Source organism: Sebastes umbrosus, chromosome 1 (assembly GCF_015220745.1).
Source record: "Sebastes umbrosus isolate fSebUmb1 chromosome 1, fSebUmb1.pri, whole genome shotgun sequence".
In the NCBI taxonomy this organism is placed as follows: Eukaryota; Metazoa; Chordata; class Actinopteri; order Perciformes; family Sebastidae; genus Sebastes; species Sebastes umbrosus.
Window position 1 is genome coordinate 43275212 of NC_051269.1, and position 16996 is coordinate 43292207.

Here is a 16996-nt window from a genome sequence, read left to right on the forward strand (position 1 = left end):
GCAAAGAGTCCCTGCTGCCGAACGCTGGAAGCAACAACAGATAGTCTGTAAGCTCTGAAGCAGTCGCTGGAATCCACCGATAGGTTGTTCCCAAACCTCAACCACAGTGAACTGTGCTGGGATCTCACCGACCACCACAGGAACACTGCTGGTTTATTCCTGGTTACTGGCCTCCATGCTGAGAAGAGAATAACAAATCCCTTCAAGGGCTTCTTTCTGCACAACACATGCACTTCTAGTTTACATTTCACACGCAACACGCTGTGTGTCGTCTGATCTTCATGTCACCCGACGACATGACGTGACATGTTCACCGAGAAGTTCCTGCTTATTTGAAACTACTTTTCAAGGAACTAAAAGGTTCCTTCAGCGTACTGTTGTCTGCGTTTCCACCGCGGTCTAAAGATCTACAAAGATCAGGCAAATGAGTCCGCTGACGTTTGAAAAAGCATCGTGAGACGAAGGCTGCTGGTGGTCTCAGCGGTGAACTCACTGTGCAGCCTGCAGGTCAGTGTGTCGCCTGCTACATCAAAAAACACGCTGCAAAAAAATCAACGTTTTTGTGTTACTGCACCGATGTTTACTGCTCCAGATGTTTACTGCTCCAGATGTTTACTGCTCCAGATATTTACTGCTCCAGATGTTTACTGCTCCAGATGTTTACTGCTCCAGATATTTACTGCTGCACGTTGGATGTAATGAATGAAATGAAACTAAGCGCGTCCATCGCCACAGTAAATCATCTGTTGAGTGTCTGATGGTTATTTATTTGTGCTTTAAAACGTAACCGCAGTGAAACAATCAGAAAATCACTTTTTTTAAATTTTCTACAACACCGCCTCGTGTCCGTCTCTTCTACCGCTCGCCCTCTCACCTCTCAGCTCCGTCTCTCAGCTCGCCCTCTCACCTCTCAGCCCTCACTCTTTTTCTCTCCGTCTTTTTGGTGGACGCAAACGACCGTCGCTAGGGGACTGACTCAGTGATGAAGTTACACGATTGGTCGTGTGTGTGTGTTGGTGGTGAGTGTGAGGTTGTTGGTGGCGTTCTAGCTGTGATCGTAGGTGTAGCAGTGTGTGTTCAGTTTATTTGTCGGTGAATAAATGCTACTAAACTACAACTCCTCCGCTCCGCTCAAGCTTTTCTCCTTCAAGAGACGAGCCGCTCCTCTGAGCCGTTCAGCTTTTGAGTTCATTATTAACGTTTCTTTTAACCGTTTTAACCGATAGTGTTAATCGGTTAAAATGCTTAATGTCGGTTAACGGTTAGTTCTGGACATCCCTAACACCGGCTGACCCTCCTCTGCCGTGTCCCCATCACCAGAACACTCTGGATGCGTACCCCTGCGGCTCTGACCACACCCCCAGCCCGATGGCCAGCAGGATGCCCGTGGAAGCGGAGACCATATTGGACAGCCCGTCCGCCCGTCTCACCGCCGTGGCCGTCAGCGTGAGGGCGGGACATACCATCGCCTTCCTGGGAGACTCCAAGGGGAACCTGCACAAGGTAACATGAGGTCACAGGTTATAACACACACACACACGCACACACACACACTAACAAGGTGTACTTCTATGTGCTAACTGTGATGTTATGCAGAGATTGAGCTGTTATTGCTGAATTATGAAGTAATCGTCTGGCATACTTGACGACTTGAGTCATCGTTCAGAGTTCAGTCCGTATTTGGGTAACATGTATTTCTCAGATAACTCTGATATCCGTCCTGCACAGACGTGGTAGACGACCCAGCGGACGTCCACCTGTCTCTGTTCACCTCCAGACGCCGGCCGCTCTCTGTTCACGTGCCAACCAGTGGAGGTCTAACATCGTGTCAGTGTGTAGACGCAGACAGGAGCCCAGTCCTGGTACCGTTATGTCTCCGTCTCGTTGTTAGAGGAATGTACTGTCAGAGGGTTTGGTAGATTGTCCCGTTGTTGTTCTAACTCAACTCATCCAGTAAATGAAGAGAAGTGCCTCTGTCGTTCTAAGACCATTGACCCATCGCTGATAAAAAGATTTGAAAAGGTTGTGTTGACCTCTCCACTCCTCCGCTGTGGTTCAGCTCCAGGACGGAGGACAGGAAGTAGTAAAGTTCTCCTTGTACAACAGAAGCTCATTCTGCTTTAAAGAGGACGTCCCTGCTGGCACCGGGGCGTGGGGGGGGCACTCTCTAGAAATGAGTCCGTAGTCCGTACCGAGTCTGTGAGCGTTCAGCTGGATGGTCGAAGCTCCTCTGAAATGACGTTGTCCTCAACGAGGCTGTCGGTCTGATGTCCCGGGTGCTGCGGTTGAATGCGGTGTCCCGGTTGAGTCACCGCGGGGTCATCATGTGTGGCGGTGGAGCTTAGCCAGACAGGAAGGAACGTCCTGATGTGGAAGAGAAACCAAACGGGACAGCAGGCGTACAGTATGTGTGTTGACTGGAACCCGTCAGCTGGGCGTGTGTAGAACAGCAGGTGTTGGTCTGGTTGTATTTATTAGATGTAGTAATAGGTGGACTGAGCTGGGTGGAGAGTGGAGAGCAGGGAGGTTGTGGGGAGGCCCCTCCATGATCAGGAGTTTACAGATGGAGAGCTCGCCTCCACACAGTCGGCTCTTTGTGTCGTGTTTTTCTCAATGGTGGTTTGTGGTCGGGGCCCCCCCCCCGTGCACACGCAGAAATAGCACAATGACGGCCATTAACGTATTCTAGTACAGTTACGTCACACGGAGCCGGAGCCAGCTAAACACATCGCTGTGACCAGATAGCGGAGCGCCGTACTTTGTGTTGTGCACAGTCATCGCTGACCGGCAGACACGTGCTCTTCCTAACAGAGACGCTCATTCAGAGTGATGCAGAGTTATCGGTCGTAACGGCAGACAGACGGCGTCCGTGTCAATGTCACCGGCGTTAATGGAGACATTGTCAGTCTGACTGCATCCGCCAACGATGAACAACTCAACTCACACTCTGGTGGCTCCCTGAACTCTTAACTCTTCACCTGCTGGTCCCACCGAGCACAGAACACAGGGAGCTAACCTTTTTCTTTCTTTCTCTCTGTCCTTGTGGAGCCGAGAACATGTCATCACAACAAAGATGTTTTTCCTCTTTTTCCTTTCTTTCTTTCATTCATTCATTCATTCATTCATTCATTCATTCCCAGTCATTCTGTGGCCGTCATAATTAAAGTGACATCAAAAATAAACCTAGACATTATTACTCAGATATATCTATATGTTGTATGGAGGTATGTTCAGATGTTCGGACAGAAGGAAAAGCAGGTTTTGTGTCTTTAGTGCAGATATGGCCGCCGCCGCCGCCGCCGCCGCCGCCGCCATCGGCTCATCTGAGCTCTCTGTGTTGATTCGTCGGTAACATCCAGAGTACCGACTGTGCAGGCGTTAGCTGTAGGCTCGCTAGGAGCAGAGCTGTGTCACTCCACCGCCACATTCACACCTCCATCATCTGTCAACCTGCAGTCCATCATCTCATTCAGGCTGAATTCAGTGATCAGACGGTTTATTACCGTCCTGCAACAACAGAGACCGGAAGTTTCTTCTTTTTTTTTGTCAGAGCCTTTTTTTTATTGATTGCTGTCGAGATGTAAAGAAACAACAAATATAACCAAAGATTTATTTAAAGAACACGACCACCTACTTGAGACCTTAAAAACAGGGAGGGGGGGGGTTTCCTGCATTCTGGTGATATTAAAGAATGAAAATAAATGAATAATAAGTACACTGCAACAGCATTTTGATGTTATATAGTTCTACTTTTAATTTTACTTTTAATTCTCAGGAAAGAAAACTGAGTAATTCTCCCCTCTGGTGTGAATCTCTGGTATAAACTAATAATCATCACTTTTTATTCAGTATTTCTTTCTCTTAGTTCTCTCCATTATTCTCCCGTCTCTCACTCATTGAAGGTCCTTTCAGATAAAACACAACAACGGTATTTCTAACGGCAAGCGCCGCACCACGACGGCTGTTCACTGCGTCGAGCAAAGCCCGACTTTGGGCACTGCGGCGGTGTCGCGAGCAACCCTTCCACCGGGAAACGACATCAGGTGTAGCTCTATAGCCGTCCGGGTGGAAACAGTAGAGCTTATAGATGCCGTACAGCGCCAGTTTGCAAGTATGACAGCACTACCAACGCTACCTTTAATTCCTCCTACGGGGTTGACGGGTCGACAAAAGAATAATACAATCAGAATTAAAAACAATCACAACAACTAAAAGGATTCTAACTCGTTGATTCTGAGTTGATTTTTACTGATGGACTGATAACTTGTGATTGGCATGCAGAACATTCATTCATTATTTCTGATTTATGTCCCCGTCTCCTCTGCTGTTATATAATAACAGCCAGCTGAGCGGTCCTAGCGGAGCTCTACTGTAGTTGGAAGCCGTGACACATGAGCCTCCTCTCTGATCTGTTGATACTGAACAGAGCTTGGCAGCGTTCTTCAGGTTCTCTACTGTGTGCTTGTTGTTGTTCCATCACTTCAGACACTCAGCGGTTTATTAAAACAGCTCTCCTCTTTAGATTCCAGCTGATCTGTGAGGTCTCTCTAGTTCTCACAATAACTCACAGAGCTTCCTGTCTGTTCTTCTCCGTCAAGTCACCGTCCAGTAGTTCCTCATCTTGGCCAGTAAACGTGACCTCTGATTGTTCGTCTTATCTGCCGTCTGTATCGGCGTTCCAACGCTGTGTTGACATTACGTGAAAGAAACTATGGCCAGAGATGTGGAAACATTACAGCCAGAAATGATATTTGATCTTATTACACGGCTTTGTTGATTAACCCTTTACACAACACTAGTTCTTGCAGAAACCTTTCTATGGTGTTCCTCAAGGTCTCGGTGTCTTAATGTGGGATTATTGATCATTTTATCAGTTTTTGAGTGGTTAAAAACTAGGTCAGATAACACTTTGGTTTTGACTGAAGTAAGGGTGAGCGATGACAACATCTTCACTGACTTCATATCCTCGCTGTTTCTATATATTGAGACACGGTAATCTAATGTCATGTGTTGTTGACCTCAGGCCTCTGGCAGGTAAACGTGGTGTACAGTGATTGGCTAATTGCAGCTACTGGGAATAACAAGCCAGTTAAATGAAGTTAAGCTGGTGTTCTAGACACAGGAGCCAGTGTGGCTTCAGGGGGAGTCTAATTGCTGAAACCTCACCAGTCTCATAAACGGTTGCATGAAGACGTAGTGCTGAGCAGTCAGGATTCCACCTCTGAATGTTTGTCTGGTTGAGGTCAGCTCGGTGCGTCATGGTGGAAGAAAGAGGAGGTTTGTGCAGCCAGTATGCAACGGTTACTCTAGTTCAACTTTCTGTCTTACGTTCCCCACTCCTCCTACCTGGGTTTGTCTTTTCGATTAAAATATGTAATTGCGATTAATCGCAAATTAATCTCACATGTTTTATCTGTTCTAAATGAACCTTAAAGGGAGATTAGTCCAGTATTTAATCCTTTTATCAACATGGGAGTGGACTAATCTGCTGCTTTATGTAAATGTATGTATATATTTATTATTGTAAATCAATTAACAACACAAATCAATGACAGATATTGATCCAGAAACCCTCACAGGTACTGCATTTAGCATAAAACAATATGCTCCAATCATAACATGTCAAACTGCAGCCCAACAGGCAACAACAGCTGTCAGTGTGTCAGTGTGCTGACTTGACTATGACTTGCCCCAAACTGCATGTGATGATCATAAAGTGGGCTGTCTGTAAAGGGGAGACTCGTGGGTACCCATAGAACCCATTTACATTCACTGATCTGGAGGTCAGAGGTCAAGGGACCCATTTGAACATGGACATGACAGTTCAGAGCGTTATTTAATCTCCTTCATGACCAGCTAGTCTGACCTGGTTGGTACCGATGGATTCATCAGGTTCTCTAGTTTACTGTGATACCAGGATCTTCACTCTAGCTTTAAAACTGAGCTGCTACAACCTTAAAAATCAGCCAGTTGCATTAAAGCGTTAAAGAAATCAGTGCCGTTAAAACTAATTTGCATTAACACGTTATTATCACGTTAACTTTGACAGCCCTAGTATTTACATAAAGCAGCATATTTGTCCACTCCCATGTTGATAAGAGGATTAAATACCTGACTAATCTCCTTTAAGATTCATTTAGAACAGATGAAAAATTAATTTACGATTAATTGCGATTAACTTTGGACAATACATGAATGGATTGAGAGCCCCTCGTTTAAACACAATAACACTATCCCGATTACAGATTATTATTGGCAGCAGTGTGAAAATATTCACTTGAACAAACAAAGAGAGGAACTCAGACAGATAAGAGATGAGCTGCAGTAGTGCTCGGAGTCAGGCCAGCGTGATAACGGGGCACGTCTGTGGTGGAATTAGACGTTACGGAGCATACATGTCTGAAGAGAGGAGCATCATTTAGTCACCTGTCTCTGTTCCTCCATCTGTTGTGTGGTCTCAGTGATGTGCTCCGGTATTAAACCTGGACAGTCTGTCATTGAGGAGCTGAGGGATCAGAGAGTCACACTTCATAGCTGACCTCAAATCCTCCACATCATCACACTCTCTTCCAGTGTCTGCTACTACTAATACTACTACACACACACACACACACACACACACACACACACACACACACACATAGTGACATCCAAGCCTGACCTCAGCGGGCAGATCAGGGAACCCACACTTCGTCCTGAGCCGTGCTGGATGTTCCCATTAGGATGATTGCTGTCTCCGTTCCAGCAGAGTTCCCCTCATGGTGGAACATCTCACTAATGACGTTAGATGGGATGAAGCTGATGTTCAGACGCCTGTAAATAACATCAGAAGGCTGATGTGGAGCAGTCGGTCGTATTAACCCACACTACAGAGCTCTGGACTTTTAACAGCCAGCACCACGTCAGACGGAGAGACAGAGAGAGAGAGAGAGACAGACAGACAGAGACAGAGACAGAGACAGAGAGACAGAGACAGAGACAGAGACAGAGAGAGAGAGAGAGACAGACAGAGAGACAGAGACAGAGACAGAGAGAGAGAGAGAGAGACCTCCTGGTGCTGCTCCAACTGTCTTCATACTGTCAATCAAACGTTTGTCTCTCCATCCTCTCATCTCTCTCACCATCCTCTCATCTCTCTCTCCATCCTCTCATCTCTCTCTCCATCCTCTCATCTCTCTCACCATCCTCTCATCTCTCTCACCATCCTCTCATCTCTCTCACCATCCTCTCATCTCTCTCTCCATCCTCTCATCTCTCTCACCATCCTCTCATCTCTCTCACCATCCTCTCATCTCTCTCTCCATCCTCTCATCTCTCTCTCCATCCTCTCATCTCTCTCACCATCCTCTCATCTCTCTCACCATCCTCTCATCTCTCTCTCCATCCTCTCATCTCTCTCACCATCCTCTCATCTCTCTCTCCATCCTCTCATCTCTCTCTCCATCCTCTCATCTCTCTCTCCATCCTCTCTCATCTCTCTCTCCATCCTCTCATCTCTCGCACCATCCTCTCATCTCTCTCTCCATCCTCTCATCTCTCTCACCATCCTCTCATCTCTCTCACCATCCTCTCATCTCTCTCTCCATCCTCTCATCTCTCTCACCATCCTCTCATCTCTCTCTCCATCCTCTCATCTCTCTCTCCATCCTCTCATCTCTCTCTCCATCCTCTCTCATCTCTCTCTCCATCCTCTCATCTCTCGCACCATCCTCTCATCTCTCTCTCCATCCTCTCATCTCTCTCACCATCCTCTCATCTCTCTCTCCATCCTCTCATCTCTCTTACCATCCTCTCATCTCTCTCTCCATCCTCTCATCTCTCGCACCATCCTCTCATCTCTCTCTCCATCCTCTCATCTCTCTCACCATCCTCTCATCTCTCTCTCCATCCTCTCATCTCTCTCACCATCCTCTCATCTCTCTCTCCATCCTCTCATCTCTCTCACCATCCTCTCATCTCTCTCACCATCCTCTCATCTCTCTCTCCATACGATGTGTCCTTCCAGAAGTACACTTCAATCTAGTGCACTCTGTACTCAGTTGAGGACAGTTGAGTGTGGAAAGTGTCCAGCGTTCCTCACTCAACGATCTGACCGTTCTGAGTACAACATCCGGGTACTTTGAGTGCACTGCATTCTGCCGTACTTCCCAGTGTGAACGCACTTATGCACTCAGAGTAGTGAGTGTAAGTACAGAAGTACGCGGATTGGAACACACTGTAAAGCTGTTCTTTGTACCGGCTGTAAACATGTTGGTTTCTGCGCTGAAGTTGCTCATCTGAACACGGGGCTCTGTGGGGATTGACTCACTTTTGGAGTCAGCCTCAAATGGCCATTTGAGGAACTGCAGGTTTTGTCACTTCCTTGTTGGCTTCATATTTCATCCCCGGAAGTTGCTGCTTGGTTGGCACCAATTATCTGGATGTGTTGGTACTAAAGCTGCGTGTATGTGTCACCTTTCTCCAGATCAGCCAACGGCAAAATTCAATTGCAACAGCCGACTATCCGTATTCATAACACAATGTGTAGAATTCAAATCCTTTACACTAAAATGTGAAGGTTTGGACCTGAATCCATCAGTAACACTATTAAACACCCATGTACATGGACTTTGGTTTCCAGCTGTTGAATCTGGGTTGGGGGTTTAGTTCCTCTTTAACTCTTTATAATGAGCCATAAAGGGGTTGTGAAAATTGCCAGAAGGAAAAATAATGAAACCGTCTATTTTGATGTTCTCATTTAAGATGAAGGAACAACACAAGGACGTTTTAAATAGATTGACGTTTTGCGTTGCAGCTCAGTCTGTTCAATCACTATACAATCCAACATTCATCTCTTCAGGTGTTCCTGGGGCCGGGCGGCGAAGTGGAGGAGTACTCCGTCATCTCCATTCAGCAGAACTCAGCCATCAGTTCAGATCTCATCCTGGACCAGAAAGAGGAGCATCTCTTCATCATGACTCACAACATGGTATACATGCACACACACACACATGGAGATGAAGAACATTACAGTCATTTCTCTGTGTTGTATTAATGAAGCTAAAGAGAACATTTAGGCTCTGTTGTTTCTGCCCCAGTTCTTCCTCTACCGGAGCAGCAGCCGGTAGTTAGGATTATTCTAATGACCATATTTTCATTTTGCATTGTTCCTCTGGAAAATGTGGGCCACCTATTCTTTTTAATCAGATTTCTGGGAGCTTAGTGTGCCTGGTTTTGCACGACTGAACATGATTGTGTTGTCCTGGTTCCAGCTGCAGAAGAGGCCTGTGGCTGAATGCCAGCAGCACCCGGACTGCCACTCCTGCCTGCTGGCCCACGACCCGTACTGTGGCTGGTGTGTCCTGGAGGGAAGGTGAGACAAAAACCCGTCAGTCAACTACACGTCCACGTCTAGCATCCTCGAAAGTCTGGCTGAAATCTACTTTAATTAAAGTTTAAAGATACCGTGAGGAACTTTTTTCTGGTCGCAGAGAGTTGAAGATGTTCATCTTTGGGTAAAACGCTGCGCTCGTCTCTGTCTCTGTTTTACCCAGTCGTCCAATCGCAGCGGAGGAGGGGTGGGACCAATAGCCTGCCACTAAGATCAGAAGAGTTTATTTTTATTATGAAATATGTTGTGGTCTTATTTATGCTATGATATTGTTTTTATTGTTTTTACGGTGGACTTTATGTTGTCCTCATGTCTGGAGCACTGGACCAAACTAGTTTCCCCGTGTGAGATAATAAAGATGTGGAATCGGAATCTGAACCAAACGATCGTACTCACCACAAAATATCATGAACCCACATCGACCAGCGGGTCCGTCCTCTCTCCCTACGAGCCTCAGCCTTCCCTTCATCCAGAGAAAAGTTCTCTACTTCGTGCCGACATGTTTACTTCCGTGAATATTCCGTATCATAGCAACCGGATGCAACCGAAGCTCCTCAGCTGAATAAAACACAGCGTCTCCAAAGAACTCCCAGCCCCTTAAGCTTTTTTATACTTGCCCGAGACATCGCAGGGCGGGCCTCAGTAGATGGCGTGCACGCTACGAGCAGAGGCGTTTATGCTCAGCGCGTTCTTGGTTGCAATATGCTTCGGTGACAATGGGGCCCATCGATTCAATTTTCTGAATTGTAATTCCTGTTAATTTTTTTTTTTTTGCCAAGTTGTTGGTGTACGATTTATTATTTAAGCACCGTGACAAGTGAGCCTTCGCGCACCACGCGAAAACCACAATGACATCATTTTCTGGCACACGCGCCGGCCTCACTACGGCGACCATAAACCAGGCTTTAATGCTTATGATTGTGACTTTTCATTTGTAGAGGAAGAATCACATTCTGATCTAAAGTTTGACATTTTCAGATTTATCATAAACAGTATTGATTATTATTCTGTTGTTGCTTTATACGTTATAAATGAGATGTTTGTTTTCAGTGATGCAGGTTTAGTTCAAAGAGTATTACTGAAGTAGAAAGTTGTGTGCTGACATCTCGCTGCTGGCTCTCCTGGTAGTTTATGAAGTGTTTTTGCTGAGTCATCCCTGAGTTTGCTCTGCTGGGATTGTGTCTGATTCTGATGAAAGAAATCTACCTCTCCATCCCATCTGTGTCTCCTCTCTGCTCTGCCTCAACACCTGGCCTCCCTCCTCCCTCTCACCTGGATGTTTCCCTCTCTGCTCCTCTCTTCACATCATTACTCCTTCTTTCATTTCCCTCCAGTCTGTCCGGCCTCCATAACAGTCCTGTTTCTATATTTCACTTCACATCAACTGGTTTCCCACTCTGACTCCTCACATTAGATCGTTTTAGGAGCAGGAAGGAGTTGGTTTACAGTCACAGTGTGATTTATGGATTTGCAGAATATACTGAAGGTCATTTTCATGATTCAAGTTTAAGTGTCTATATCGACATGTACTTGTATTTCCCTTTACAACAACCCAAAGGTACCCAAAGTGCTTCACATTAACATCAGGAAGTAACAGGAATAAAAACACAACATATAAAAAGCATAGGGAAAATGTCACAGCACTATGAGGTATTAAAGCCAATCTAAATAAAACAAGTGAGCTTAGATTTAAAGAGCACTACTGCAGGTCAGTGATAGTGTGTATATCAGGGGGAACTGGTTCCAGAGTTTAGGAGCAGCGATCACCCCACAGCTTCTACCTCCACCTCGGGACTTCTAGAGAAGGTTGACCAGATGACCGCAAAGCCCCGTTATGCTCGCGGAGAGTTAAAATCTCGGACCAATAAGGCGGGGTGAGGCCGTTAACGGCTTTAACAAACAAACATCAAAAGCTTCAAATGGATCCTAAAGCCAACTGGAAGCCAACAGAGTGAGTAAAGTACGGGGATTGGAAGTGTTGGTTAAAGGCGAGCAGCAGCATTTTGCACCAGTTGGAGGCGCGCGAGGGAAGACTGGTTGAGACCAACATACAGAGCATCTCAATAATCAAGTTTCCAGCTAATAAAGGTGTGAACTGCCTTCTCCAGATGGTGCCGATTGAGGAAGAGCTTTACTTCAGCCAGAAGACGAAGCTGGAAAAAGAGTCAATCTGTTTATCAAATTTCAAACAGCTGTCAAATGTCACCCCAGATGTTTTACAGTTGGTTTGAAATAAGAAGCTTGAGACTGAAACAGTAGTCGTGCACGACGTACCAAACATGATGCATTCACTTTAACCGTCATTTAAAGGAAGGACATGTTGTGACAGCCACTGTCATTAATACAGTTCAACAGAGAGTTCAGTGTTTTACTTTAGTTCACAACACACAGTGATGACAGTGTACATGATGTAAGAGTGTGTGTTTTCTCTGCAGGTGTGTGTTGCAGTCGGAGTGTGTTCGTGGGAAGCAGCCGGGTCAGTGGCTGTGGAGCTTTGACATGGAGCAGCAGTGTCTGGCCGTCCAGGACCTCAACCCCTCCAACGTCAGCAGGGAGCAGAGCAGGACGGTGAGTCTGCAACACGGTTACAGAAAGTCCAGCAGCAAAGCAGCTGACGTACTGTACATCTACCCGTCTGTGCACATCCTCGCAAAGGATTTATGGCTGAAAACACGACGGCCGCCGCAGAGCGCGACAACTGCTGCCCCCAAAACCAATAGGAAGCATGTAGGGTATATTCACACTGGGTTATTAGTACCTTTACTACAGTACAACTTCTTCAACCTCTGCATTCACTTTAAATCATGTGTGGACGCCCACTACTTCAATGTGAGGGAGAAGAAGAGCTGCTACTGGAGCAGAGAAGAAGAAGAGCTGCTACTGGAGCAGAGAAGAAGAAGAGCTGCCACGGGAGCAGAGAAGAAGAAGAGCTGCTACTGGAGCAGAGAAGAAGAAGAGCTGCCACGGGAGCAGAGAAGAAGAAGAGCTGCTACTGGAGCAGAGAAGAAGAAGAGCTGCCACGGGAGCAGAGAAGAAGAAGAGCTGCTACTGGAGCAGAGAAGAAGAAGAGCTGCCACGGGAGCAGAGAAGAAGAAGAGCTGCTACTGGAGCAGAGAAGAAGAAGAGCTGCCACGGGAGCAGAGAAGAAGAAGAGCTGCTACGGGAGCAGAGAAGAAGAAGAGCTGCTACTGGAGCAGAGAAGAAGAAGAGCTGCCACGGGAGCAGAGAAGAAGAAGAGCTGCCACGGGAGCAGAGAAGAAGAAGAGCTGCTACTGGAGCAGAGAAGAAGAAGAGCTGCTACGGGAGCAGAGAAGAAGAAGAGCTGCTACGGGAGCAGAGAAGAAGAAGAGCTGCTACGGGAGCAGAGAAGAAGAAGAGCTGCCACGGGAGCAGAGAAGAAGAAGAGCTGCTACTGGAGCAGAGAAGAAGAAGAGCTGCTACGGGAGCAGAGAAGAAGAAGAGCTGCCACGGGAGCAGAGAAGAAGAAGAGCTGCCACGGGAGCAGAGAAGAAGAAGAGCTGCTACGGGAGCAGAGAAGAAGAAGAGCTGCTACGGGAGCAGAGAAGAAGTGTCTAGCCGCCGCCGGTGTGGGGGGTGTACATAGAAAATAATAGTGGCGTTTGTTTTGATGGCGTTCGGCAGCGGTGTGTTTTTTCCTTCAGGGAGGATTAAGATAAAGATCTTTTGTGGTTTCTGTTGACTCCAGATGAAGAGAAGCATGCGGGCCTTTTCTCCAGAATAGTTTGAATACAGAAAGCACAGAGGCTGTACTGTTGGTGCAGGACGTCCACGCTCACATCCTGCCTGTACATGCCCCAACAGTCACATACCACATACCAAAAACACCATAAATCTGAGGCCCACACATCACCTCGCCATCCCTCCCCTATCAGCTGAGCTGGGAGCTCTACTGTACGCTGGCTGAGGGTACTGTGTGTGTGTTTGTGTTGGATATGTGACTTTGTTAAGTGTCAGGAGAAGATAGGGATCAGAGTCCTGTCCCGTCACGTCCTGGTGCCGGAGAGAAGAAGAAGAAGAAGAACAGTATCAGTCAGCTGTGGGGAAGATGGTGCCTGTGGATAGCAGCAGAGCCACAGATACGTACACAGTGTTGCATCATAGTCCAGGATGATAATCCATGAGGGCTGCACGGTGGTGAAGTGGTGAAGTGGTTAGCACTGGCTCTCACAGCAAGAGGGGCGCAGGTTTGAATCCGGCTTGGGGTCCTTCTGTGTCCCCGTGTTAGCATGGGTTTTCTCCAGGTGCTCAGGTTTCCTCCCACAGTCCAAAGACATGCAGGTTCATTGTTGACTCTAAATGTCCCGTAGGTGTGAATGGATGTGTGAATGGTCGTCTGTCTCTACATGTCAGCCCTGTGATAGGCTGGAGACCTGTCCTTCACCCAATGTCAGCTGGGATCGGCTCCAGCCCCTCCGCGACCCCTAACGGGATATCGGTTGCAGGTGATGGATGATAATAACTGAAGGAGTTTGATCAGTATGATTCATGTTCCTGCAGCAGAGGACTCCAGTTTAGCTTTCAAATCAAATGATTCCACATTGACATTAACTAGTGAGCAGATCAGGTTCAGACAGTTGAATCACTTTCTGTCATTGTGACCTTCAGTGTCCTCTGTAACGGTGCAGATGTGGACTCAGTAATGTAGACATTTCTGTCCATTTGGGATCGTTGTGCTGTTGTTCACGCTCCACCGGTCTGCTGCTGGATGTCGGATTGAATTCCCAAATTCATATTCAGCTTCACCTCACCGTCAGACAAGCCTTTCCGACGTGGAACTGAAACCGTTGTATCCATCTATGCTCTCGCCAAATGATTAGTTAGTTTGTGTTATTGTGTGACTTTGGTTAGTTCAGATTCACCAAAGTCACACAATAACACAAACAAACTGACTGGTCGAGGCAGTGGTAGACCAGCAGCTCCTCTGATCTGAGAGGGAAATTAAGGTTTTTTTCAATGGAGTCTGGTGGCTTTGAAGAGAGCATAGATAACGGCTTCAGTTCCCCGTCAGAAAGGGCTGTCTCACAGCGAGGTGACGCGGCAGAAATATTCTAAATATAGAGTACATTTAAACTGATATTGATTCTTTTAGGTGTCTAGAATCTGTTTAGCTGCCCCCCCCCCCCCCGTCCACAGCAGGACATTACTTTACTCCCGTGCAGTAACTCCTGTCTGTTTCTCTAAACTGGAGGCGTGCTGACTTTCATCTACTGTAGGTAACACACTGACTATGGAGAAGAACATCTACTGTAGGTAACACACTGACTATGGAGAAGAACATCTACTGTAGGTAATACACTGACTATGGAGAAGAACATCTACTGTAGGTAACACACTGACTATGGAAAAGAACATCTACTGTAGGTAACACACTGACTATGGAGAAGAACATCTACTGTAGGTAACACACTGACTATGGAGAAGAACATCTACTGTAGGTAACACACTGACTATGGAGAAGAACATCTACTGTAGGTAACACACTGACTATGGAAAAGAAGCTCATACAACCCCACTGAGAAACACCTGAACTATCCCTTTAAGGAGAGGGGAGCTCGGTTATAAAAGCCCGTGGCCTCTTGACTTCTCCTGACAACATTTCTTACTCTTCATTATGTGTTTTTTATGCAGTCTTATGTGTTTGTGCAAAAAGAATATATAATAGAAGAATAAGAATATGATATAATATAATATATAATCTCTGATCTGTCCTCTCTGAGCTGTGTTTGTATAAATGTGGTTTAGATGTGATTCAGGTCTAAAACAGTCTGCCATCATGGCCCCGATGAGGTTCAGGAGCTCTGCCTGAAGTGTGAATCAGTGTGGATGTTTTGTCTTTCGTCAGGTGTCTCTGTCGGTCCCCGGGCTTCCAGTGTTGGAGAAGGACGAGTCCTACTCCTGCTTCTTCCAGGACAGCCACAGTCCCGCCGTCGTCACCGACACCGGGGTCACCTGCCATTCTCCCGACGCCGGCCGCGTCCCCAGGGTGCCTCCGGGGCAGGGTGAGTGCTGTTAACCCCCAGACCTGACCAAGCTGGACTTTAATTACTGGTCTGAACTTTTCAACTTTGCAACTGGAGGATTTGGCTGCATCCTGTAATGAGATTAATCTCTGTTCCATACAGTTCAATACCTGTGTCCATGAATCTAGGCTAACCCAATCCATTCCCCTAAACCAGCTTACACAGCGGGGAGTAATCTGTATTTTAAAGCGTACAACGCCCCGTACATGTATGTCATGTACAGATTCTGTGCTCTGATATCGGCTCTGGTTTGTCTAGTTTTGGGTGATTGTTTAGTGTGGTGATGAGAGGGCTGTTTGTTATCGTCGGTGGCGATGATGAAAGACGATTTAAAGGGCTTGTAAATATAAATTGAAGCCTCAACAGAGGTCACACTCACCCCAACATTCACATGATTTATGTGTATCACACACACACACACACACACACACACACACAGATGCTGGTTCCCATGGCTGCATTCCTGAGTCCTGCAGCTTGTTGTAGTTCTCAGGGTGCGGGGCTCAGGGAGAGATCAGCCTGGGGGGTTTACTGAGATATGGACACACAGGCTGCTTTTAAGGATCTAGCTGTGGCTTAGCTCTACTTAGAGAGGGTTAGTGCCAGCGCTCACTTCATAACAAATAGAAAAGACTGAAGGTTTGTTTGGGCAACTGTTGCTTTAAAGTTGAAGATCAGATTCTCACCTGACTGCCGCCTGTTAAAGAGGAGCTGTTGTGATTTTTCTCTTTCCTTTAGTCACTAAAGTTTAGTGTGTTATAGAGTTTTTAGTGCATGTCAAAGTTCTGCAAAGTTCTAAAGCCCAAAGTCCACGAGTTCCTCTCCCCCACAGAAACGCTGCTCCTAAACTGCCTGAAACACCGAGCTCGAAGTCCCGCCTTTTCTTCCGTAACGTGGTGATGTCACCAAGTAACACATTTGCGTAACACCTGCCTAGCAGCTAGTTTGACACGCCCTCAAACAAAGCTAGTTAGAGCGGAGCTGGAGCAGAGTCCAAAGAGTTTGGTTAGTTTGACCAATCAAAAGAAGGTAAAAGGAGGACACTGTGAGAAGAATAATGAACATTAAAGCATCAAACATGTTCTAGTAGAAACCCAAAATACAGGTATGAACCTGAAAACAAACACAATAGGTCCTCTTTAAACAGAGCTTCTGAACTCCTACTTTATGTTTGGAGGTATATTGAAATAAATAAATAAATGACTGCAGTAAACAATATTATTGTCATTTTGAAGACCTTCTATGTCACTGATATAATGTTAATATAATAGCATATTAATGCAAGTACAGCCTTTCAGAGAGCATTAAGAATAAAGAACAGTCAGACATTTGAATTGGAATGTGAAAAAATATTAAAAGAAATTCAAAATAAATAAAACATAAATAATGTTTTTTGTAAACAACCAAAACGATAGATGAAATGGACTGAAATGGATCATAGATAACGGCTTCAGTTCCCCGTCAGAGAGGGCTGTCTGATAGCGGGGGAAATATTATAAATATAGCGTATATTTAAACTGATATTGATTTTTATGTTACTTTTAGGTGGCTAAAATATCTGTTTTACTGCTGCTCCCGTCCACAG

The 16996-nt window shown here is 46.2% G+C and overlaps 1 protein-coding gene across 3 annotated transcripts in view; it reads left to right on the top strand.

Moving 5' to 3' along the window:
- Positions 1-16996, top strand: part of plxnb1b (plexin b1b) — a 128362-nt gene that overhangs the window by 75022 nt on the left and 36344 nt on the right. For all 3 annotated transcript variants that reach the window (XM_037766287.1, XM_037766306.1, XM_037766297.1), the window contains 5 exons: positions 1321-1503; positions 8840-8968; positions 9252-9352; positions 11806-11938; positions 15234-15390. In XM_037766287.1, coding sequence (XP_037622215.1) covers positions 1321-1503; positions 8840-8968; positions 9252-9352; positions 11806-11938; positions 15234-15390 — 703 coding nt within the window. The remainder of the gene's footprint in view (positions 1-1320; positions 1504-8839; positions 8969-9251; positions 9353-11805; positions 11939-15233; positions 15391-16996) is intronic.